Raw genomic sequence first — 27,820 nt, 5'->3', positions numbered from 1 at the left:
TATATTGTAGTTCTGAGATGGTCCCCATTTACAAACCGGAAGTAACATAGTCTGCATATTTGATGACGTTATACACTCAAAGGAAGGTGACGGACAAGTGCTGTTGATACATCCCGTCCCTTTGACGCAGGTTGAGAGCTCAGTAATAGAAAAATATCCTTTTGTATTTAACTAGAACGTATATTATTGATTTAAAGTTTACTACATATGTTTATTAAGCCATCATAAGTGCCATGTATATACTGAACAAGTCACTGTTATTGTTCGTATCCGCCATTATTTTTGGCACACTTCGTGCGGTGGGCTGACTGTATCCCATTAACGACAATATTCGATGAGATAATGAACTATATAGTGATGCTAAAACGATATATAAAAAGATATTGAATGTATTTTTAGAACTTTGGGAACACTTCCGTGAATGGGGATGTAGGACCCAACTTGGAAATGTCTGAACGTTGAACTTGAAGGTGTCTGGTAGGAAGAGAAATCGGTGAAAATTGTGTGTAAAAAGTTGTTGATGTGAGTTTTCTCTATTTGTCACAGATACATCTCGACCTGTGCATTTTTAATTTTATCAACCATGTATTGTCATTAAAAATTAGGATAAGTAATTGCCTAAACATTAGTAAACAAGTTGGTTTAAATTACACCATACGTTAATTAGGCCAAGGTAGCATACTATTCATAGGTTGTACACATTTATGATATAGCATGGATTTACTGAAATGAATGTGAAATCATTAAAATGTCCTAAAGATACCCAAGAAAACACAATTTACTGAAAATGTGTATTGCAGGTACCAGAGCATCATATTTAAAATATTTTATTGGAGTTTCCTTTCAGCATACAAATTTTGTTCCCTGTAACTCATCCTACTTCAAGTTGCAAAATCATATGTTTGCACATCGTTGCCTAATACGGAACTTTCGGGATGTGCAGGAACGACCAATTGAAATTGACATTTATACACTGGTCATGTGATAGTAACCAATTGTAGGGCAAAGTTGTCATTGATACAAATGGAGTTTCGCTATCAGACGGTCCGTAAAGATTTATACGCAGTCCTACGATGACGATCCAAGTCACTATTTGTGCTTAGTACCCGGATTTAATTTAAATGGAAGGAAAAGGGTGCATTTAGATGCGTATCCTTGGATGCAAGGCATGAAGTTTTACCAATATCCTAAAGATATTCCCTAGATTTATTTCCCTTGCCAATTCACAAAATTTAATCAAAATGCATTTTCTTGTAAATGGTTGTAGTGATTTCATTCTTTGAAAGATAGCATTTTAATGCAGGAATTTGATAGCAATTAAAGTATTCCATGCTTGTTTACTTAGTTGTTATTGTAAGTCATCCGGAAGTGACATGCCCAACAAATTACGTCCAAAGTGCAATAAAAGTCTGACATGCCCAACAAATTACGTCCAAAGTGCAATAAAAGTCAAAGTGGATCCATATCTCGAAAGTCTCGTATTGCAGACTTTTGTTCCACGCTTGTATTTAAAAAAAAGTTTTCTTGAATGATGGAGCAAAGCATTTTTTGAAACAATGATTTTTCACGAGCCATTGAAAATGAAATACCCATTCGGTTAGTGTTGATGTAAGAATTACCTCTCTTTTTTTCAATGTAATTTTTCGAACATTTTAGTATTTCAATGTTTATCATGATTAGTAAGCACTAATGTTTGATTTTGTTACAATGTAGTGCAGAAGTGATGACCCTATTATAATATTATTGTCTTTAGAAATGGATCAATTTTCACTTCATTCATATCAAGTGCATAGGCTTTTTGGTGTGTTTTGGTTAATTCATGTGTTATTTCAATCATTTCCATACTTCATACTACCAACTATCCATGACATTAATCAATAGGTCATGATAGTTTTACAGGGAACATAGTAGTGAGTAATGTTGTCCAAGTCTTGTTGTAGCAGATTATTGACTTCAAATCTAGTTCATCAAGGAACTAATTCAAATGCGTGTTTTCAGTATATGGCCACCAATAATCAAATTACTTTGTTTTTGCCGTAATTTTTTTGCTTCAAGTCGGTAAACTTGATGTTTTATTTAGGATTGGTATTTACCTTCAGAATTGTTTATCCCACTGGATGGAGATGCTATACATGTACTTATTAATTAATCAGAATTCTATCTTTTTAAATTATTTTCTGTAGATTCATTACAAAACTCATCCCAAATTTTTGTTGAACAATAAGCCAAGGCACCCCTCAAATGAAAGATAAACAAGTTTCTCTATCAATAGGAAATCATGATTTTACTAAGAAATTCAATTTATAGGAAAATTTAAGTTTGTTCACACCATGATTCAGGGTATGGTCATTGGTACTGTATTTCAAATTACACAATTCAGTAGTTAATGATGTAACCCTTGGATCTTTTGGTTTTTTTTAACTCACCTGAGGTATAACCTCAAGTAACCTTTTCTGATCTGACAGTTGTTATCAAGCATCTGTATGTCAGTCCATCTATCTGTAAACTTGACACATTTTTTTTTTTTTTATTTTTCTTCAGAAACACAGGGCCAATTTGTTGTAAAGTATCCTTGGGATTAAAATTTGTTCAAATGAAGGATCACACAACCACTGGATGAGAAAAGACAACTTATGTGAAAACTTCCTTACAGAATGTAGATTCATTTTCAAAACATGGCCCCCAGGGGTAGGGTGGGGCCACAATAGGTAATAGGGGTTTGTTTTTTCATTGACTTTATTTAATGCAAATTTACTGAATATCAAAATTTGAATACAATCTATGTGTTAGAAATGAATTAGGCCTGTCCTTAAGTAATTTAAAAAATGGCAGTTATTTCCTCGGGGTTAGTAGACTAGAGTCATTTACAAGCAGTCAGCCCTGCGTGTCTAGCTAGTTTTACAGTGAGTTTCATGCACTGTATAAATGCAGGATTTTATTCAGTAACATTCTGACGATGATGGGTTTTGAAATCTATTGTAGATGAAACTGACTTGTCACAGACACAAAATATTAACCATGTAGGAAATTTTGTTGTCTGGCTCAGTTGGTGGAAGACCTACAAAATATATTTTGGTATTGAATTTGTCCAATCCAGCCTCAAGACCATAAACTGAGAACAGACTTAAGTCAAACTTTCAAATCCAGCTAACTTTCGAAATAATTTTCATAAACAAATAAAATTTTCAGTATATATTTGCATTTGACTTTTTTATAAACCAAGTTTTTTAAAGACATTTGTGCAAGATAAATCTTAAGATATAAATATCAAGATTTTGACTTAAGTCTGCTCTCAGTTTATGGTCTTGAGGCCTGGGTATGGCAATTTCCCCGCACAATGTACAAGTCCCACCCACTTTCCTGTCTCTCACACTGTCTGACCTTCATCTCCAGTGCATATATCAGACATGAGAGATGTACGTGTGATCACGATGCCGCAACTATTGCTGCCACCATCAATAGGGCAAAGATGTCACAATGCAATAATTTCAGCATAAAATCCTCTTCAAATATTATTGCATTGCTTTTTATTTCATTGTAAAATGCCCTCTTCAAATGATTTATTGCTTTTTAATTCATCGTACACATCTTTTTGTTGAAAGTTTGTTTTGTGCAAGTTGACTTGAATTTTGATGTGTACTCTATTGCTCTTGTCAGTATTTTATATTAGTTTGCACCATTTTGACATATTTTTCTTGCTGATCTTTCCGTCCATAGGTCAAAAATAATTTTTGTTATTCACAGCTCCTAGCTTGTCTTCGTTAAGACGACAGCTAAAATGAGCCTGAGTCGTCAGCCGTCTTCATCGGGTAAACAACCCCGCCAACAAATACACAATGTGGGCTCAACCAATGTCTCCAACACTCAAGCAGCACTGGGTGAGTTTGAAGATCCAATATAAAACAATTCATCATTATACTTGCATAGTAAAGTACATGTTTATCAATAGCAGCTTTTATTTTCACAGAAAAAAGTTTCTCTCTCTCCAATTTTCTTAATGCTGCTTCCCTAAAAAAGAACTATAGTCCTGCCTGTGCAGCTATTGTACCCTCGAGTGCCCAGTAGTCGTGCGCTTAAGAAAGTATCCGTTTCAAGAAACAGCAAAATGAAACATTAGCTAATTTCACATGATATATTAACTTACCATGTTAAAATCTTTCTCTTTAGGCCAGTTCAACTTAATTAGTAGATTATCACCCAAGGTCAGCAAAAAGTATGGGGTGGGTGGGAGGATTTTATTTTTTAATTTTTTTTTTTCTGAGAAAAATATTAAAGACAAACGATTTTTTCCCCTCCAACAGATCCGCATCATTTAATGGCAGATGGATATCAATCTATGTTATTTTCATACACTAATTCCAGGTTAAGCTTTAATTTAAGGATATAACAGAAATAAACCTAACTTCTTCAAGATTTACGTCTGTAAGAACGCGAGAAATTAAGAAAACCATATAAATCTATTTTCTTCATGTGACTTTTCACGTTCCTATACCGGAAATGTAAACAAGAAGTGTAAATACTGGAGTCGGACATGAACTTATTCCGGAAATCGCAAGTTTCGCAAAATAAAAAAATTCAGGGCAGGCCAATTTTTGAGAGGCGGGTGGGGATGATAATCTATCAATTAAGTTGAATTGGCCTTATTCAAAATATTTCAAAGCGGTTTATCAAATTTATTATTGAGGCACAAAACAAGTTCAATGTCGGCCATATTTGTTTAGAACTAGTAGTCGTGCACCCAGATGTAGAAGTAAAATGAGGTCAAGGAAAACACATTTTATTGTTTGGTAACTTTTTATCACATTCGTTTTATGCATTTACACTTAAATACAGTGAATGGAAATAAAATATTACATTAAACTAAATAAATCCCATAGTGCCCTTCTCCATGTCAATCTTCCTTTTCACATGAAGAGTTTGGATGGTGACACTAGGCGTATACTTATTCGCTGCCTTATGGACACTAATGCACATATCCTTGACAGCCAAATAGACAATGACAAGTCGACTAGGACTGTATCGTCTCAACTTAACATTTGAGGTTTTTTTCCTTTGAAGTCTAAAAACATTAAAAGAGATAGTTGTATGGCCATACACTAATTCCCGACATTTTGAGCAACATTCCAAGTACATAAGGACTACCAACTTTTCAATAACCGAACAATTAAAATGCTTGGCCTTATAAAACAATCAAAATACATGGTAACCTTCACATTGGGTTATGCTGATTAGCCATGTGTTTGGTACGCCCACCAGTTGCGGTTCAGCAAGATTAACATGTGCCTTAATTGACAGTCAGGGGAAAAAGCATGAACAAAATGGCGGGTATTTTGGGTGTATAATTGTATTATTATCATTCCTTCCTGTTTGCTTCCCATATTTCATTCAGTGTGAAAATATGGATGCTCTGTTTAATTATCTTCGTAAAAAACAGCCGCTCGTGACGTAATATTTAGGCACGGGCCCCAACAATGACAACAAACAAAATGGTGCACGACTACTGGACACACACGACTTTAGGACCTTCACTCATTCATATTAAAAATGTTAGTACAGTTGATCTTTGGTATCTCAAACACTGATATCTCAAATACCATGGATATGTCAGTGATTCATTCAGGTGTCCTAACCACTTATTCTTGTAGTATTTTACCTTTGATATCTCAAATTTTCGGATATCTTGAAGTTTTCTCAGTCCCATTGAGTTTGAGATAACGAGGTTTGATTGTATGTGGATGTTTCAGTGAGATATTGCCATTTGCTTGTGGAATACATAGATGGCACTGAAATTTAAATGAATATTTTGAGAGTACAGGCTTCTGTTTTACTCCAAATACATTTTATTGTGTTTGTTCAGTACATGGCTATATTTATCAGCTTAATGCAGTAAGCAATTTTTTTTAATGTACTGCCTGATTTTTTTTTCAATGATTTAGTATGACTAGATTCACATTTCTCTCTCAAGTACTTAGGACAACCATGCCAACTCTGTGTTAAAAATACAAGTGATGCAAAACATCCTAATCATTACTGGTACTATAGGGCAGACTAATTGTCTAATTTAGGTTCTGTATAGCAGGAATTCAACTCACAGAAGAAATGTTTGCTTCATGACATCCAAGTTCCGCAAATTTAAATACAGTAAATATTTATTTAAGAATTGATAACGATAACGTGAAATTAGATGTGTCGGAATGACACAAATGCCCACGCCTGCAGTCAAGTCAAATGTAGGAAATCCATCGAAGTATAGCATGAATGTGGTATTCAGATTGTATGTTACATGCATTTAGTAAATGAAGAAATCAACAACAATCCTTTTTAAAGCGCTAAGCATGGCTGCGGTTTCTTGTCGTCAGTTGGAATTTGCGTTCGTCATCATGTTTCCAGTTTATCGCCACCTATAGGCAAATTTATGCATCGCTGTAGTAAACAAGTCGTAATTTTGCAACCGATCTAGTACGGGGATAACATTCATATTCGCAGGGGCATTTTTTCTCTCGGAAATACTGTTTGTTGGACAGTCGATAAAATATGTATAAAAAGGTGACATATTTGTCCTCATTTTGGGGGAAAGTGGGACACAGAAGCAGGCCATTCTTCAGTTAAAATTCCCGTTTGAATCTGCGTCTGTAATGATTAAAGTGATTATTAAGTAATTCAAAATCTAAAAATGAATAAGAATCTGTACACGAAACCTTTTTGGCTAGGGTGTCTTTGCATTGTTACCTTCGCATAGCGCTTAGAGGTCAAGAAAATCAATACTTTTGCATGGTGCAATCTATAATTAGAAGCCACGTCATTAAGCTATACACGAGTCATGAAGGTTTTCCATTTGTGTTTTGATTGCTGTTCCGACTCAGTAATAATTTTGTCCGACACAGCAAAAATGTGTGCAACACAATAAAAAAAATTAACTGATCCGCATATATCGTGAACGAGAAAGAACTTGTGCACGATTATGTTTTGAGAGCGAAGAACAGAGATTGATGTTTCAGAGGGACGATATTGCGTAACTGATTACACATCCCCCGATCATATATGTAAGTAGGTCATGCAGGAATTTAAAGGATGCAACGGTGTAACTTAGGCTTACATTACTATTTCTAAATACCAAGATATTCTTCAGAATCATCATCAACACAATCAAATTTGATTTCTTTATTTAGTTTCAAAAATGAGACTGAAAATAATGGTCTTGCAGGAGGGAAAAGACAAAAGGTACAAAATTATAGATCTACGTTTACGGAAGACAATGCCCCGGTTTCAAGTCTTCAAAACACCGCTTGGAATTTTACTAGGGCTGTTTACTGAAATACATATTGTTAGAACAAGTGTTAGATAAACATTGGCATTGTGTCAATTGCAAGCATGAATGTAAAATGATTTGCGGTCCACAGCACGCTACACACAATGAAAAGTAATCGTGTTTTCAATTTGTTTGTACTTCAAACAAACAATTGACAATGACAGGTATATGCTACATCTATTTCCCAACGTACAAAGGATGAGGGAGGGGAAGGGGCATGGTTTTTCTGTCGTTCCCTGTCCCCACATTTTGTTTTCGTTGAACGATCTTTTCATATAAAAAATGAATTTAGTTTTTCGGCATGATGCCACTTCATTATTTCTGACAGCGGTTTGAACATTACCGTTTGAAAATTACTTTTGTAACTTTTAAGTGCCTAGCTTGGGATTCTCATTGAGTTTATACATTTACATGTTGAAAATATTATATATTTATTGCGAGTCACTTCTGTTACGTTTTTTTTTTTCATATTAGAATTCCTACTCAAGCTGCGAATCTTATGTTTGTTTTAGCTCACCTGAGCTGAAAGCTCAAGTGAGCTTTTCTGATCGTCTGTCCGTCTGTAAAGTTATTACATTTTTGCCTTCTTCTCCAGAACCACTGGGCCAATTATAACCAAACTTGGCTAAAAGCATCCTTAAAAGCAGGGCTTTCAAATTCGTTCTAATGAAGGGCCATGTCCCCTTCAAAGGGGAGATAATCACAAAATTGCAAAAATAGGGTGTGGCCATTTAAAAATCTTCGTCTCAAAAACTACTGGGCCAGAAAAGTGGAAATTTACATGAAAGCTTTCTGACATAGTGAAGATTGTTAAAATGATGGTTCCTGGGGGTAAGATGGAGTGACAATAGGGGATCAAAGTTTTACATAGAAATATATAGGGAAAATCTTTAAAAATCTTCTCAAAAACTACTGGGCCAGGAAAGTGGAAATTTACATGAAAGCTTCCTGACATAGTGAAGATTAAAATTTGTTAAAATCATGGCCCCCAGGTGTAAGATTGGCAACAATAGGGGATCAAAGTTTTACAAATATATAAGGAAAATCTTTAAAAATCTTCTCAAAAACTACTGAGCCAGAAAAGCTGACATTTACATGAAAGCTTCCTGATATAGTGGAGATTCAAGTTTGCTAAATTCATGACCCCTGGGGTTAGGATGGGGCCATAATAGGGGATCAAAATTTTACATAACTAATAAATAGAAGAAAAATTAAATATTTTCTCCTTAAGAACCATTGGGCTAAAGAAGTTTACATTTGCACAAAAGCTTCCTGACATAGTGCAGATTGAAGTTTGTAAAAGTCATGGTCCCCGGGGGTAAGATGGGGCCACAGTAAAGGATCAAAATTTTACATACATATATATAGGGAAGATCATTAAAAATCTTCTGAAAAATCACTGGCTAGAAAAGTTTACATTTACATGAAAGCTTCATGACATAGTGCAGATTCAATTTTGTAAAAATCATTGCCCTCGGGAGTAGGTTGGGGCCACAATAGAGATCAAAGTTTTATATGCGAATATATAGGAAAAAATCTTCAAATATGTGCCAAAGTGACTCAGTTGAGCAATGTGGCCCATGGGCCTCTTGTTTGCTAAGGTTGTTTGCATTTTCATATAAAGAACTGTTTTTTAAAATTCAAACAATAGCAATGTGTATTATGTCTCATTCAGACAAACAAGCGAGTTTCCTTAATATTGCATTATGAATATGAGCTTTTACACAAGGAGTGTAATACACACATGTTGATGAGTACAGTGTTTAATGTTCCCGTGTACAAACTCTCTGGATTTTTTTTTTTTTTTTTTTAAGAAATACATGTATAACAAACAATCACAACAATGCCTGATTGTAAAGTCATGCATATATGTTAGTCTAATTTATCATATTCGATTTAGTATATCCTCTTGCACTAACTTTCATGTTAAAAATGAGCTCTTTCTACTCTTGTTGATAACACAGCATTCAGTTTCAAAGTTATTAATATTGCACATGTGTGATGAACATCTTTTTTGAAAAACTTCCTAAATTTTGTTTTCAATTATACATGTATTTATCTGACTTATTTAGATTCACATTCTCTCCAACCTGATTTTGAATTGAAATCAACTTCATTATTGGTTACAAAAAATAATTCCACTTTCATGGTTTCATTGTTATATACAGATAATCAATCATGTACTGGATTCTGTAGTACAAGTCATATAGATGCATGTTTATGTATGTATTTATATGATTTCTGATGAGGTGATGAAATGGATGTAAAGTGTTTCATAGACCTGCATTGTTGGTGTGTTTTGATATGAATATCTGTGGCACTTGTTAGTTTATAGTGTATGTGGTTATGTGTATTTTTCTTTTCTGTCTAGTGGTATGTTTGTTCCTTTCTATCATTATTTGACATACATGTATGTATCAAACTATTGATTTGTTTCATTTTAGTTGTATTCTGAAAATATTTCATACACTATTAAACTGGAACACAACAGTAAGTTAGTTGCGTAATAACAATTGAACACTGTTTACCGAAAACTACCATTACAACTGTGTTCACATTTTCTACCAAAAGTTGACATTTTGAGATATATTCCTCTCTACAACATCACATCTGTAAGAAAAAAATGCATTGTCATGTAGAGTATTTCATGATCCAGGGTGGGGGCCGGAGCGGAGCGGATCAGAAACCCTCGACTTGGGAAGATGGGTGGGGACCAAACTGGGTATAAAGTGTTTATGTGTAAAATACTTGAATAGCATAGCCTTTAATGCTATTGATTGATTGTATCTTGTTTAACGTCGTTCTCGATAATTTTAGTTCATATGGAGATGTAACCAAGACCGTTGAAGGGCTGCAAAATTTAGGCCTTTGTTGGACGCATACGGCCATTGAGCAGTGAGGGTTCTTTAGTGTGCCACACCTGTGACACGGGACATCCGTTTTTTTAGGCCATCTCCGAAGACCAGTGACATTCACACCTGATGCCAAGGGTTTGGCAATGGAATTGTCACTACCTGTTTTAACGACCTAGGCCTGTCGCGGCTGGGATTCGAATCCTGACCGTCCGCATACAGGTTGAACACTACCTATATTTGAAAAAAAGAGCAGATGTCCTTTACCAAACTTGTAAATTTCATGATCCAAGGACAGGGTTTTAGTTTAGGGTGGGATCAAAATTATCATAATGACCTTTGTTTTTAACGTCATATAAGTTTATATTTTCAACATGTTGAACAGATTCAGGACATTGTTTCCAATCGTTCCTGCTCATTAACATTACAGACAAAATTCATGAAGTCAGCTTAGCGCCTTTCAGTACTTTCAGTACTTTGATTATGTTTTATCAGCTATAAAATAAATATATACTTTATAAAAGTTTCTATATCTCGAGGTGTTTACAAAAACAGTCTGGAAAACTGATCCTAACATTAATTTTTGTAAGGGGGCACAACTCCATCAAAAATCAATGAACCAAAACAAAACTGTAACTCATCAATGTACATCTGCATACAAAAAATCATCTCAATATCTCAAGGTGTTAACAAAAAAAGTCAGGAAAACTGATCCTAACATTAATTTTTTTTTTCATTAAAGGGACACAACTCTATCAAAAATCAACTAACCAGGACAAAATTCGAACTCCAGGGATAGACATTAACTTTTCTTTTTGTTTGCCTTTTGGGCAAGTAAACTCGAAGTTTTACTTGTCCGAATGAAAAACTTAGTTGTCCGAAATATTTTAAGACTCTAATAATAATAAGCCTGTCAACCAGTAACTCTAATTATCTCTCTGGTCTTTCAAAATGGGCCTTCGCTATAATCTGACGATTTGGTAAAGAAAACAGCAATATATTGAGTTGGACATTACGTTCTAATATTTGATATTCATCAAGCTTAACACAATTATTATAATAATCACATTTTCTACTTAAATAACCACTTGCCCCAGGCAATCAGACAACCATTAATGTCGATCCCTGAACTCGATATGTAATTCATCAATATACACTTACATACAAAAATTAATTCAATATCTCAAGGCGTTTAGAAAAAAAGTTCGGAAAACTACAGATGTCATGGAAGGACAGACAAGGGTAAAACTGCCCCGATCACTTTGTGGTGAGGGCATAAAAATTACCGTTATCCTGCAAATAGATACAAAATTCAGATATATTTGATATTTATTTCTAGACCCTAGTCTGACTTTCATAAAGTCTTATTTAATTCCAAATTAGTATTATATCACATACAATGAACACCTTTCTAGCAATCCCCATTGTTGATTCCAAATGATGACAGGTGATAAGACAGGTGATAATTGTGCTAACACACACTGGAGCTTCACATGCACAGGTTTATGCGTAATTTCATGTGTTACCATGGTGACCAATCTGACATTGTATAACAAATTTAATATAAAGTCATCACTTTATTTATCTTAATACCACCATTTATCAAATTAATTATGTCATGTTTGAATATAATCAAAATAGCGGAGCTGTTAATTGTCTGAATTCCTGCTGATATTAAAGATTCACGTCGTGTTGGGTGTTTGTTTTTTTAAGAAATAAATTTCGTTGGCACTTCATGAAAAGTATGTTGGCATCAAGAGTTGCAGTTCAGTTATTTTCAAAAATGAGGTTTATTTCTTACATTTGCATTCTTTTTTCATTTTTGTTAGAATTTCCAGCCATTAAAATAAATACATGTACTATATTTATCTGTATTCATACACACATTGTTTACAACGTAACTACAGTGCAATCATGAGGAAATGACTATCAATACAATTTGTAGAGATATCAAAAGCAAAAACATTGAAAAGGTGATTATGTTATTCTTAATGGAGAAGAGATAAATAGAGCAGAATTCTACACAGATCAGTAAAGATTTGATATACAGACGATACACAATGGTCATCTAGTTTATTAATGGTGATATACGCGTATTTACATCATGCATTCAGTCTGTAGTCTAGTCCAACTATGACAATTAAAAGATAGTTTTATCGTTTGCAAAGTGCTCAAATAATCCATTATTGTTTTCCTTCCATAAAAGAGAGCCTTGGATCCACATCTTCATTTTCTGGATGAAAAGTTGACATTGAAATAGCACATGGAAAGTTATAGATATAGGTTTTGAATAAATTTTTCTTTTCGGATAATTCATGTGACTACGATTTGCTTCAATGCGACAAAATTGTGATGTTTTCCTACTGATTTTAACCTGATATGTAGTACGTAAGGATGAATAATCTTTGTTTTAATTGGTTCATATGGGGGGAAAAAAATGAAGAAAATTGGCCCGCAATCTCCTGCATTTTGGAGCCAAATCTTCAGTTCTGGATCCTAAACTATCACATTTATGTTCAAGAACTGTTAATCTTTAGTTAAAAATAAATATTGAAAGGAAAATTATAGAACACATGTATTTTGACTTATCTCAGCAAAATTGTTGTTAATTCCATCCAACCACTACACTGGATTTTCATTATGCCTTCGGATCCTGTAATCCTTTTATCTTGCACAAGAATCAGCAGATTTTGAAATGAATTTGTTTTGGGATTCCTTAATAAAGTAACACGTGTCATGCAAGTTCTTAAGAGCAGTGTGGGTAGAGTAGGTGGACGTGATTGATTTTCTAGAAATGTATGATACCAGACTCAGAAACTTGCTAATTACATGTGAAAATGCAGAGAAAGATGCTGTTATCACCTGATTGTGATGAAACATACAATGTCATGTTCATTTATGTGTATTGGAATGAGAAGTTAGAAAATATTTTGTTGTGGAAGTTTTAAAATAACCACGTGATTTTGAGAAGATACAATTTTAAAAATGTGTACCAATACATGCATTCCAGATGTGCACTCTGAAATGATGGGTGAGAGTATTGTTATTTTATATCATACTTTTATAGATATTATGTTTTAATCATTGAGTGTTGGTTGCTTTTCAAAGTCTCATCATGAATTTCAAGGTTGCTTTTTATAAAGTCTTGTTATGGATTTGAAGTTTTTTTTCTAGAATTCTTCTTGGATTACCATGATCATGCTGAACCATCAACTTGCTGAAAATGACAGCTGTCAATATATGTCACCATAACCAACATGTTATTTTTTAATTCAGTCAACAATGCATTTTTACCTTGGCTTGCTTAATTTAAAGCGGGTGCAACAGGCAAATTAGTATGTTCCCACACTCTGCCCACAGCAGTTATGAGTGGACGATTGATGTATTTTTGTAAATCTTGAAATTCAGCGATTTAGTGGTTCAGAGTAAGATTGTGTTGATCCTGATATGTGATTAGGATATAAGAAATGATAATGGCAAAAGATAATACAAGATCACAGGGTAGCAACATATACCCTGAATTATTGTTTTACTTGGTTATAAGTAGACATGTTCTGTTAATAAGTGGATTTACTGTTTAGTTTAGTTAAAGGGACATTAACTGTAATTTCGTCACCAAAAATTGAAATCCCCCCCCCCCCTAAAATTTTCAAATTTAAGGTAAATTGTGGCATCTTGTTTAGAAAAATGTACTAAACCATAAAAGAAGCAATAATTTCTTCCACTCCCGGAGAAATAAATGACAAAATCTTTTGATTTCTTGAATTACTTTATTGGGAGAACTTAATTTTTTCCAAAAACCCTTAAAATTTGCGTCATTTTACTAATTTCACCTGATTAAAAATGATGGAAAATAGTACGAATGACTGAAATAGGAGACATATTCCAAACCCTATAAAATCTGTAAAATTCAGGAGCCCCAGACCCCCTGTCTCATAAGGTGGCGCCCCCCCCCCCCCCCCCCCCCTTGATTATATATATTTCAGTACATGTAATAACAGTAGTATTTAATTATTTCAAACACTTTTAACCTCAAAGCAGGCACATGAATACATGTAATTGTGATGATTAGATAATCATTGGCTTATATATTTCTTTACACTAGAAGTGGTTATCTAACGTTTTGTTAGGTTTCTCTTGTTTTTGTACAAAATAATGTTTTATTAGTCATCAATATATATTCCCATGCTATTGAGGAAAAAATGGTTGCCTTCACTTTCACAGCTAATATACCCCTTTAAGATTATAAGTTAATTAATACAAGTGGAAGATATTTACTAATTGATAATTGATTATAGCTCTATATGATAGTCACAGGCTTTCAAGCGGGCCTTTATTTTTCTACAACAGCCCTTATTTTCCTTATTTGAGCTTTAGAATCCTAAAAAAGCCCATATTTTTTGTTGAAATTCCTACATTTTCAAATTTTGAAAGTTTAAATAAATTTGACATAAAGTAAGTGTTGGAATTTATTAAATTTAGTCTTAGTATACTTTCAGAAAATGAATATGTTGATTAAATGTACCTCTCAGAAGACATCTTGATGGTTATCAGCTATATTCAGCATTGATTGTGAGCCATGGGAGTCCACCTGAATTATATCATGGTTTGTGCTGAATGCCGAATATGGCTGTTGATGACCACTGGTATGATCTTCTGAGTGGGTAATTAGTTTTAGTATTATTGCTCTTGCAAATGGTGAGTAAAACATATTTTCTTTCCTATTGATTTGTAATTTTAACCCTTATTTTTGTCTAAAAAGCCCTTAAAAGTCCTTAAAAAGGCCTAGGCCCTTATTTTTTGATAATTTTGCTCTAAAAATGGCCCTTATTTTTTGCAAAATGTCACTTGAAAGCCTATAGTCATGTAATCTGCTTGAATCATTATAACTACTCAAAAGATCCCCATTTTAATGAGCTCCAAGGTAAACCAACAGTATTGAGGTATTAGTACTTCAGATCTGTGTAGTGTAAAATGTGGAGGAGGTTGGAAACTCTCTCAGTTCTCAGTTGTGTTAATTACAGTAACTATTGATATAGCAATTAGAGAGCAAGATATCATTTCTTTATCCCGCTTCAGACAAATTTGTAGATAATTGATTGGATAAAAGCTAATCACATGACACCCTGAAATTTTTTATATTAGGTCTTCATCCGGAGGATGTATTAATTTGACAACTGCGACGTCACTAACGAATCACATGACGCTCCGAAATTTTTTATATTAGGTCTCCGTTTAGAGAGTTTGGCAACTGCGACGTCACTTACAAATCATATGACACCCCAAAATTTCAATACACTGTCTCTGTGCAAGGGTATATTGGTCTGACAGCTACCGTAGCTTTCAATATAATAATTATGTCTGTGTTCAGTTTTAACATACATGATTTGTTTAGTTAATGTTTTTGTTCATATTTTTAACTGTGATGTTTTGATATTGTGATTATATGATTTTCCAATGTAATACATGTATATGAAATTCAATTTGATAACCGAATAATATTGATCAACGATCCTACTGAAATTTTAACAAAGTTTTTAAAGGTCTTCAGCAGGATAAATTCGTTGCACAGTCAGTTTGGAATGTAATACGAAGTCATCCAAGGTGTGAAATGGAAATCCGTATTGGGACTCGGCTTTGCCTCTCCGAATACAGATTTCCATTTCACACCCTGGATGACCCCGTATTACGTCCCAAACTGACTGTGTAACTAATGATAGTTAGACCTCATTTTTTAAACATTTTAATGGACCTACTACATGTGATTGTAAATCTGTACTTTGTAGAGTTTTTCATTTATTGTGTAAGTTTAGAAATGAAGATCTGCCATACAATTCTGTCAAATTCTTCACTTCTAATATATGATGCATTTACATGTATGCATCTTCCCAGGTGTTGCAACTTGAATAGTAGTTTAATAATGCTCCATTTCCTTTGAACAGCCGCTGCAGGTAGCAGTAACTCGGACCTTGCCTCGCTCTTTGAGTGTCCGGTCTGCTTTGACTATGCACTGCCTCCCATTACCCAGTGTCAAAGTGGCCATATTGTCTGCCAAGCCTGTAAACAGAAACTGAACATGTGTCCAACATGTCGTGGACCGTTAGGTGAGTGAGAAATATCATGTAAGAAGAGAAATTATGGGAGAGCATTCATTGCAGCTGTAAAATTCAATGTAAAGAACAGCATGTTTATTGAATATTTCACAATGACATGGAGGGAAAAAACATGTCAAAAAGGGATTTTAAAAATTAGCACCAGTGTCATTGATTTATCAGTTAGAAACAGGAAGATTACAAAAAATGTGTATTAAATTTTGAATGATACATTTTTATAGACATGCAGTTATATGTATAGAAATAGGGGAAAATATACATGTAATTAATTCCAGAATATCTGCAAGACATTTATCAAATCACGCCAAGGACTGTGATTATCCCTGCTATGGAATAATGTCAGGGTGAATACAATGTACACGATGTTGCCCAATATATCGCACTACAACTTTTACTGTTATATCAATCAGTGTACAATCGTATCGAATGGCAGCTTTTTATTGCATGGGTTACCTTATGTTATGAATGAATCGGTCTATTAAATGGATTATTTATTCCATAAGTGATCTGTTGAATGGATAGAGATCTATTGAATGGATTTCATCATACTGGAATCCATATGTTGAAGGGACTGCCATACCAGAAGTGATCATCTCTGACAGTGTTCTTATGTCTTCAGCCCTTGGCTTCAGGCATTAGAAAACTGAGCTTTCCCACTACCTTGGGGAAAATGTCTTGGTACTTTGCATGAATACACATTGAATGATTGCATCCTATCCCAGTACGCTATTATAGCTTAGACGTCTTAGTCATATCTTGGGAAATTAGATTTAGATACCCTGTCTCTTTGGATGATCTTGACAGTATGGGTGACCTTGACACCATGGGTAACCATGACACTGGGTAACCATGACACTATAGGTAACCATGACACTATGAATGCTTTCTTGTGATCCAGCAATATTGATATTGCTGACGTTGCTTTTGTTGCTGTGAAGATAAATTACCATTGCTGGGTTTGTTGTCATTGCAACATTGAATGAAACCACCTATGAATGACATACATCAGATTGAATAAAGCCACTGAGCATAGAGGTGTTTTTCCCACTAGAGACCAGCTGGCTGTACTTTCCCCCATAGTCTGTATTTCTAAATGTTCTGTTCATGTAGGCAACATCAGGAATCTGGCAATGGAAAAAGTAGCCACTACAGTGATGTTCCCTTGTAAATATTCCTCTAGTGGTTGTCCCGTTACCCTTCTCCATACTGACAAACAGGAGCATGAAGAAACATGTGAATACAGGTAAATTGTTTTTAATACACCTGAACAGCTTTGTTATTGTGATCATAGAGCATGCAGGGTCAGGGTGGAGCCACATATACATGTACATTGTAATATATGGAGAAAATTCTTAGAAATCTTTTCAGAACATCAAGCCTACACTTTGGTATAATAGATTAGAAGCATCCTTTTATGTAGGAGCTCATACTTGCAATATTGTTCATTTTTTAATGAAAAGGAAATTATAAGGATCAAACCAAATACTGTCTGATGGTATTGATCCAAAATCTAGAAAGAGTTACCTGATTGAAGCAGCAACCAGAAATCATTATTCAAAACTACTGTGACAGGACTATTCAGTGCCTTGGGTTATTTTAAGGCCACAACATTGGACAAAGTTTCTTTTAATTACATCAGCAAAAGCATGGTGATGCTGATTAGCATTTTCATTGCATGTCTCACTCCTTTGTGACCATGTCCTGTAATTAATCTAGATGATTTATTTCTGTGTTGTCTAAATGCATGGTTACATTGACTAGATAAAAAAAAAAGTTGGCATTGACTATCATTTGAGACATTAAATGACAGATTCAAAATTGTCCTGAATATTCCAGCCCGAATAATGTGTGTTCTGACTGTCCTACTTTTCAGACCATATTGCTGTCCCTGTCCCGGAGCCTCATGTAAATGGCAGGGGTCACTAGAAATGGTCATGGCCCACCTGATGCAGCAGCACAAGAGCATCACCACACTCCAGGGTATATCGGTGTTTTCTATCAAACATTTTTTAATTTTATTTACCAAACATTAAAAGGACTATTTGTGTTATAAGGTTATTTTTGCCTTTGACATTTATTTTGTAAAAAGTTTCATGTGTCACTTTTGTGTAAGTTCATAGTTTAGCTAAGACAGTTACAATGTATGCATCATGCTTTGTGATCTTAGGTGAAGACATTGTGTTCCTGGCCACTGATATAAATCTCCCCGGGGCTGTGGACTGGGTCATGATGCAGTCTTGTTTTGGTCATAATTTCATGCTGGTTCTGGAGAAACAGGAGAAGTTGGAGGGACAGCAGATGTTCTATGCCATTGTACAGCTGATAGGCACACGCAAACAGGCCGAAAACTTCGCATACAGGTAACAAAGTACACATCAGAGTGGTCCTCTTCTATTTTAAGATTTGTACTCTTCAATGGAGTCAAAAATTCATTGCTCATGCTCATGACCTACAAATTCAAATCCTCCTTGAGTTTTTGTCATGAACTGTAGAAAGTAAACTACTATAAACAACTCTTCTCCATGGAATCAAAATTCACAAGGTTATGTTCTTATTCTCAACCCATATAAATTTTAACCCATGAATATATTTCTGTCAAAAAGATAAGGCCACATAAAATTAATTCTCTGGTTCTCAGGACAATTTTCTCATAAACAGATGAGAGAGAAAGGTTGTACATTTTTCATTTTTATTAGCAATAAAATAGATGAATGAGGCATTTTTTGAAAATACGGAAGTTGTTGATGGGAAAAAACTTTAAACATACCCAAGATATGCAGAAACGATTTCAGAAAAATGTCCATTATTGTAACTGAATTTTAACTGGGTCCAGGCATTGTACCACTAAACAGAATGTTTGTGCATTGCAACAAGCAATTACATAGAATGTGCAACATTGGATATCATTTTTAAGTCGAATTTCTTACCCCAATTTGTAAATGAGTTCCGTAATAGCTCCAACTTTAGGACACATCGCATGTTTCTAAACTTTTTAATTTTTTCAGCAAAATTAATTCATTTCATGCCTAAAACTACTTTACATGTGTTTTAAATGAAACAGTTTGCGTAGTTTTCGAGTTTGAAAGCGATGAAATTCAAATCTTGCGATATGCATATTTTCTTCGATATTTTACGCGCCATTATCTGTGACGTCATATGCGACCTCGAGCAAGAAGATTTGAAAACAGTTGTTAGCCAATATCATAAACAGATTAGATTTAATTGACAAACAAACAATTATCACATTAACGGCTTGTAAATAACACTGCATTATTATAATTCTGCATACTTTGAAAACACGAGATGTGTCCTTTAAGTGACTGAAAATTGTTAAAACCTTGTATGCACTTTCACTTTTGACACCGATGGCACTAAATACCCAAAAGGATGAATGACCCAAAATGATTTAGAGGCTCAAAAATTAATTTTGGTGAATAATAATTCAATATAATACACAAATTATGCAAATGACAAGTCTTATAAAGATACACAGCTCTTGATAGAGGGTGAAGCCTTCTCACGGCTCAAAGGGCTGTGAGAGCGGAGCTCTCCCTATAGGTAACACGTATATACATATTTAAAAGGAAAATATAGAAAACTTAATAAAAATTAAACCATACCTATGGAACCTGAAAATTTTGGTCCGAATGGTGTTGATTGAAATACCAGCACGCTGACATGTATTTCTCCATATTGAATCTTGTGTACCCAAGTTCATGTCGTTCCAAGATGTTACATAAAATCCATAAAATCATGTAAATCTTATTTTCTTAGTCATATATAATCACTCCTCGATTAACATGATTACAAGTACCATGTCTCCTTTGTTTGAATTTGCTAAACACTGCAACTGAATATGACATTACAATGCACTGTTTACATCATATTGCATTATGTTTCCCGTGTTCAATGAATAGGGGGATCAAATGTCTATTAAAGTTAGAAGGATGCTCTAATAGAGCTGTCCTCGCACGCTAGGTGCTAACCTTGGGGTTTTTTTGTTTCCGTTATGGATGTAGGTTCTATAGATGCCAATACATTTTTCGCCCTCAAAAACGGTCACACTGTAAAACATATTATGTCTACTTGTATCCAAACCACATTAACATTGGTGCTTGACGATTTGGAATAATGAAGTCAATACGGGTAATTAGTGGCACCAGTCTAAAATGGCTGTGATCCTTGTGCAGATGGTTTTACAATTTACAGTCACTTTGAGCTATTACGGAACGTTATGATTGATTGTATATTGTTTAACGTCCCTCTCGAGAATACTTCACTTATGTGGAGACGTCTCTGAACCTTATGAATTGGGGTAAGAAGTTGTAAATTAGCTTACCCAAGTGGCTGTGATTCGGAAGTTACAAAGATGCAAGAGAACTCGGAATGCAAAATGTGAAATTTTATTGAAAAATTGATAAAATCGGTAATGTGGCAACCTCAAAACGGATGCGTGCGGGCCTGAGAATCGTAATTTGAATCTTATTTGGCCTAATATGTATTTTTGGAACCCTCCACATCCACCCTTACTATGTTCTTGACCATTCATGAAGCCTGAAATTTTGGTGTTCGTTTATTTTCTTTGCTTACTATGTTGAAATAAAGAGAGAATTAATAACACTGTATCTGAATTTTTAAATAAATGTTATAAAGGGAAGATGTAAATGGAGTGTAAGCTGAATTCTGTCATAAAACATGTTTGAAACATCCGCCACCATTTTGGTTTTTTTCATCATTAGGATATGTGATTTTGAACGTGTTTCTGTGGTTTGTCACAAGAAAACATGTTCTCGTGACTGAAATTAAAGTTCCCAATGTGCTCATTGTGTCTTACAAATTTTATATCCATCAAGATTAATATCGTGATGCATAATAATAGTGAATGTAAATCTGAAGATTCAGCTTGATAACTCATCATACACTTTCTACATATAATGATAAAATTTCTTTATCTTACCTTGTAACATTTTCTATATCAATTCTATTAACCCTAGACATCAGTGACTTTCAAAAAGTTGGGCCCTTTCTGATTGTTTCCACAAAAGAGTGGGAACCGATGAGAATGTGGTTCTATTTATAACAACACGAATTAAAACACGTGTATTGATACCTACAGTTATGGATGTTTTAATCGTTAAAGCAATATTGTCTTAAGCAATAAAGTTTTCCAAACTTGATCTACTATCAATATACGTAATTAGTGGTGTAAATATTACAATTGCGCGTGTTTATCAATACAGCAGTATGATATTGCGTCATTTGTATCCATGTACACCATAACAAGATGCAGTGATTTCATTGGATGTTTTATTTATAGTGGATTGCGTAATGGTCTAATGAGCCCAACTCTCATATAGTGACTGATGTCAAGGGTTAGTGTGAGGTAACGAATCAATAACCCTTGACTTGTGAAGATGTTCAAGACACTGATTTTTTAAATTGTAAATTTTAGACCAAATTCACTTACCTGATTAACTTATGCAAATATTAAGGGGTAAACTTGAAATTCATTAAAAACTTGGGTACTGCCCTGTCTGATGATTAACACAAGTTATCAATAAAATTTCAGTACTGTCATGTTTTTCAGTATGTGAGTCATGTGGTTATGTCCGATGAACATTTCATATTGTCTAAGATTATACAACCATAGATATATCAACCCCAGTGCATAGGCAATAAAGTAATATAAAATATGAATAATAGCTAATCGCCCATGCATTTCACGCTCGGTTGATAATGAAGTTTCTCTAGGGTCAGTATATCTATAGTTGTATAATCCTTAGTTCAGGGCATCTTTAGGCATGTGCTCATACTCCCAAAAGTAAATGAATAAGAAATTTATAAAAATATCAATACAATATTAAAATTAGAATTGAAAAAAAAAAAGAATTTTTCATTGACTTGGATAAAGTCATTATAGATTTTGAGGAAAGAATTGTCAGTGTTCTCAAAAATATCAAGAAAATTGCATGCATTTTCTTCAAATTTGTAATTTTAATTACATTTTTTAATAGCATAAAAATGCATCCAAACATCTTAGCAAAATATGAATTTCATGTCCTCCAGAAGGTGCTTAACTACATGCCAAGATGCCTAGAATCCAACCAACCGCCCCCCCCCCCCCACCAAACACCCTACCAGGGCGTTGCTGTTGGCCCATTGAGGGCCACCACACCCCTTACCAATTCAGGGAATCTACATCAAACCCCCTAGGTACGCCCCTGTTAGACGATATTAAATGTTCATCATATTCAAAATTTTATTGCCCATGCCCTTCATTCTTGATGGATATGATTTCCTCTGAGGTTGATATATCTGTGGTTGTAAAAGTTTAGATGATGCTCTCATAATGTTCATTATTCATAATCAAAAGATTGACATATTTAATGATATTTTATAACTGAAGTTTCTCTGACTTTGATTTATGTATGGATGGTACAGAATCTCAAGAATTAGTTATATAATTCTGCTTCATTTAAACATTTACAGTATGAACAGCCATATTCATATCTTTTTTGTAGTGTTAGCTTTGACATTATCTATGACAACTTTGTCTTCTTTTATTGTAACTTACATCTTTGAAAAGGTGGGTGTGTCTACATCTATAGATATCAATGTTACAATAGCATACAGCTGTGACCATTTTCACAAAAAATCTTACGAATAAAAAAATAAATAAAAATTTTGTCTGTTTATGCTCAACCGAGTGCAGCTATGCCCTGGGTAAAAATATCAGATTTATCACCTATGTATTTACTTAGTTATGTTCATTCAAAATATATGAATGAAAAATTGTAAAAGAATAACAGCTTTTTAAAATTTTCAACTTAATCGTAAGATTTTTTGTGAAAAGGGCCACAGAATGACATCACAATTCTAAGACATTAATAGTAGCAGTACATCAAATTTACAACACTCCTGTTTTTAGAAACACCCAGTCATTCTGCTCTTTACAGCTTACTAATGGCAACACCCAGTCTATTCTTCATTGTGTAACTCAACATGTGGTATATGGAATGAACCAATAATGGTAGAAATTATATAAAGAAGGAAAATATGCAATTTTTAGAAAATGTTCCTGTTTTGAACTTTCAGACTGGAGCTGAACAGTCATCGCAGACGTTTGTCATGGGAAGCCACGCCCCGTAGTATTCACGATGGAGTGCAGTCCGCCATCATTGCCAGTGACTGTCTTGTGTTTGACACAAACATTGCCCAATTATTTGCTGATCATGGCAACCTTGGCATCAATGTCACAATATCCATGTGTTGAGAGGCAGGGTGCATGTTAATACTGTGCACAATGGCCAACCAATGACAGCCCTGTGTGTCTTAATGTAATATCAGGACTTTGTGGTATTGTGTCAATATAACTAATGTAGATTTGCTTTCCTTGGTCAGTACATGAGTGGGTTATAAAATCTACCAAATACTTTCATTATGTATGTGATTGATAAATTTGTATGTCTTTTGATCTTTGGGAATCGCCAGGTACTTAAAGAATGAGAATGCAATATCAACTTATCAGAATTAATGCAATAATTGTCGAAGCAAGTGTGTAATAGAATGATCAAGGAAAGCAACTCTTGAGATCCCAGATCTAATGTGAGCGAGAGGGAGAGAGAGAGGAGAGGAACGAAAATTTTACATGAATTCATTTGTGCCCATAGACTATAAAGTATTGAGTAAGAAAAGGTTCAAAAGAGAGAATGGATGTTGCCAAAGTAAATATATGTAATATCAGGGAGTGATTGTTGACTGGTTAGAAGAGATCATATCTTAAGTATTTATTTGAAATTTTTAGTTATTTCATGCGTTGTGCGTGTATTGATTCCTATGATGATGAGATCATGTCACTGTTATACAGTAGTTATTTCTATCTTGCTTTATTTTTTCTTCCAAAACCAAGATGACCTTTCTAGGCATTATAATCATATTGTTATTTTGAAAACAGTCATCACTAGTTTTTTTTTTTATGTTCTCCACAGTATAATTAAAATCATCGAGCTAAATTTAAGAATGAAGTTTATGTAAAACTTGCACACAGGTCTATTTGGTCTATATGTACACATGATCAACCCTTACCATGTTTTCTTCTGGACTAAATTAATGAAGATTTAATTTTATAAAACGGAGTATTAAATAAAACTTAAATTTTTCACATAAACCGAGTTTACAAAAGTATGAAAAAAATTTAACCAGATTTGATGTTTGGTAGAGTAGATATTTTACCAGACCTTGCTCTGACATACCAGACTGTAATATTTTTTGTCACCTCAATTAACACTCGTAAATGACTTGCACGTCGTTATAATAATTTCATTTTGGTCAAGGAACTTTAATGTACTTCCATACTGTTAGATATAACAAATGTTTGAATGCAGGTTATTTTTGTTTCAGACAAATAGTCCAAGAAAGGTGGGAAAAATACCAACCCAACCAAAATTTAACTCGTAAAAACTGATGATTCTGTTACTGTCTTATAGACGTCTAATCACAAAGAGACTGAAACAAGTCTGAATGCTGTTTTTAAAATGTTTTGAAAGGGATCCGTCCAATTTTCTGTTTAAAAAAAAAGCTTTTAGGCATTACTTATGTCAAACTGTTGGAATAAATGCCTCAATTCTTGCAGAAAATCTAGGGCCTGTTGCTACTTAGTTTTGTGAATTTATTTCTGCTGTTGTAACAATATAATGAAATGTATTAACTGTTCGCCAACATTTAGTATTTTGGATTTTTTTTTTTAGACATGTACTTTTATTTTAGAAAGAGGTTTTAATGAGAAAAGAATTGCCAATTGAGCTAATTAAATAAACTACGAAGTAAGTATGCCTTGAATAATCTTTTTATAGATACTCATGAATTTACATCGAAGAAAAAACTCGAACAAAAGACAACAAGAAAAGATTAACATAAAAATTTATTTTATCTATTATTCTTCAAAAATAATTAGTATGCAACGATGCCAAGTAATCATGAAAAATTAGTGTGGCATGTTTTATGGTGGTACATGTATCAGTATGCAAGTTGAGGTAAACAAATGATATAATAAATACTGTAAATTAACAAGTGTTTCCATTGAAGCTCCAATCATTTACATTTGTTTAAAGAGTGCAGTTATTTATCTATCACATATCTGCTTTCTATGTTAGAGTAGTAATGTAATATACTGTCACTATACATAACACAATATATACATGATGTAAATGGGAATTTACAATGTCTTTCTGTTCTGACTAGGGTTGAATAAGAAGTTGTGTATTATGTAGTTGTTTGCTGGGTTGGAGGGCAGTAATGATTTGCCTAAACTTGTGAAAAACTGTCTGAAAGTCTAGAAACCATATACCATTTGGAAATTCAGTCAAAGATCTACAGATTTTGCATGCAGACACAACATGCAAATTTACAGACAACTGTAGTGTCATCCAAAACAAAATGGTATTATGATAAGCAATGACAAGTCAGGGTTATGATTCATGTGATTTTATGCAAAAGTACAATGTAATATGAAGAAGCAAAGGTAGGGCAGGATATCCCAGCATGCCTGTATTAATGTGTTTATGTATATGTATTCTGCTGTTTTCTTGTTTTGCAGAAATTTCTAAGCAAACAAAAAGATTTTTGGATAAAGAACATTTTAAAAAAATCATTTTTGTCTCTTAGGCATAAACTATTGTTCATAGGTTTTACTAATGAAGTTCATTTTTAAATGGAAATCTTTGAAATGCCATATGATAAGAAAAACCAGTGGAGCATTTTACTATATGTAGTGTACATGCAAAGTACACCTGTGTCAGTTATAAATATACATAGTTTTAATGTACCTCAAGTTCTTGAGGGTGTCATATGCAACTTATTAAAAGTCCACAGTTTGTTTCATTTAGTACCTGTGTATAGGAGTACATCATTCTAGTCATTGCTTGGAATTTATTTGCAACATCATTTTGATACTAGTAATTTTCTCATGTGCTGTAATATTGCAAATTTTAAATGTCTTCATATGGACTGATTTTCAGTGAAATGTGGTGATTTATGTAATGTAATTTAAAAATGTTCCATTATTGTTTTGGCATTACTGTACATGATTGCTTTCATTTTATTCACACCCGATGGACAGGAGCGTCTGTGACTATTGATCTTGATATGTTTGTTTTTCAATACTGGTTACTGTGAAGGTTATAACATCCATTGCATAATCAAGGGTTAGATTTGTAAATACAAATTACTCTGTTGACTTATATATTGTATTCTTTATTAAAATTGCAATGCATAAATTTTAACCCTTGGAGTAAATAAAGTGGCGTCCAAAACACTCTGAAAGTCCAAAGTTGGGGTAATTCTAATGTTGTCCCTCCCTCCAATTTGTTAAATGAAGGAAAATGTTTATTCATTGCTCATACATGTATTAAGGTAGCTCCAACCTCATGTGATTTATTAAAATTAATTGTTCAAACTAGAAAAACTATTGATTTCCACTTGATATAGGTGAATTTAGTCATTAACCAAAGAAAATAAAGATGTTGCCATGTCAGACAAGAACAAAAGGTTGATATCAACATCAGAAAATTGCACATTTTCATTATACAGCATGATCAAAATACTCAAAGACTGGTCAAAATGACGAAAATTTAATTTCGGCAGTTTCAAAAAACTACTTGTAAAGGAAATCTTTATATAGAGAAATACCAGCATAGGAGTTATTGCCCTTAACAATGTTTTTGTAGTATACTTTTAGAAAATATAAACCTGTCGGTATCAAATACATGTACAGTGTAGTTATAAATCTTTTTTTTTTTTTTTTTTTTAATAATACCCATTGAATAAAATTCCTCTTAAAGATATATTTCTACCATGCACAATTAAAATAAAGATTTTGCAAAAAAACCTATGACATCACTTGAGGATGTAGCTACCTTAAGTAGTTTTTCGTAGTTATGCATGCAGAGATGGCATGGCTGACATGAACTAGAGATACAGGTTCTTGCACAAATTGTCAGTGTTTATTGTCACACTATCAGATTTATGTTCAAGTTTATGCATTTTACATTTAAGGGATTCAAGTATGGAGTATACACCTATATTTTAAAGATTTCTACAGTGTCATTGTCATCAGTATTGGGGTGTAATCATGTTGACTGATGTAATAAATTACAAATCATTAAATTGCGTGTTCTTCACTCTGTATAAACTGCGACGCTTCACGCCCACATACTTTACATGTAACGTGAAGAGATCGCAGTAATTTATTTTCTTACAGCCACATGACGTTATGTAGACCCTTATTTTAAATGGAAAAAAATTACTCGTTTAACCTTAGTTTTGTGATATAGTTGAGTGTGGAGTCATTTAATTTCGTAGATATCAATTTTCCTGGATTGCCAAGTGGGATATGGTTTTTGTACACGAACATTTTTCGACATGGTTTGAAATTGCGGGATAAGTGCAACAATGGAATCAACGAAAACCATTTCCATAGTACAGTCCCAGACTATTGATCTTGTGAAGTTTCTACATCACGATGATGACAGTCGTTGCCAACATCGTAA

General features: G+C 33.8%; 1 protein-coding gene across 7 annotated transcripts; it reads left to right on the top strand.

The window, feature by feature from the left end:
* Nucleotides 1–27,437, top strand: LOC125645638 (E3 ubiquitin-protein ligase Siah1-like). Of its 7 annotated transcripts, XM_048871277.2 has the most exons (9): nucleotides 1–130; nucleotides 400–522; nucleotides 2,983–3,075; nucleotides 3,745–3,878; nucleotides 16,104–16,265; nucleotides 17,385–17,517; nucleotides 18,148–18,254; nucleotides 18,442–18,634; nucleotides 23,370–27,437. In XM_048871277.2, exons 4-9 carry the CDS (start codon nucleotides 3,779–3,781, stop codon nucleotides 23,545–23,547), a joined length of 873 nt encoding a protein of 290 aa, XP_048727234.1. In that variant the 5' UTR covers nucleotides 1–130; nucleotides 400–522; nucleotides 2,983–3,075; nucleotides 3,745–3,778; the 3' UTR covers nucleotides 23,548–27,437. The 7 variants fall into 7 exon arrangements, with proteins under 7 accessions (XP_048727234.1, XP_048727235.1, XP_055996300.1 ...); XM_048871278.2 differs by lacking the exon at nucleotides 2,983–3,075 and having other exon boundaries at nucleotides 400–477; XM_056140325.1 differs by lacking the exon at nucleotides 2,983–3,075 and having other exon boundaries at nucleotides 400–493.
* Nucleotides 27,438–27,820: the final 383 nt, after the last annotated feature.

The sequence above is a fragment of the Ostrea edulis genome, chromosome 6 (assembly GCF_947568905.1).
Source record: "Ostrea edulis chromosome 6, xbOstEdul1.1, whole genome shotgun sequence".
In the NCBI taxonomy this organism is placed as follows: Eukaryota; Metazoa; Mollusca; class Bivalvia; order Ostreida; family Ostreidae; genus Ostrea; species Ostrea edulis.
This window is presented reverse-complemented; position numbering and strand designations above follow the sequence as displayed.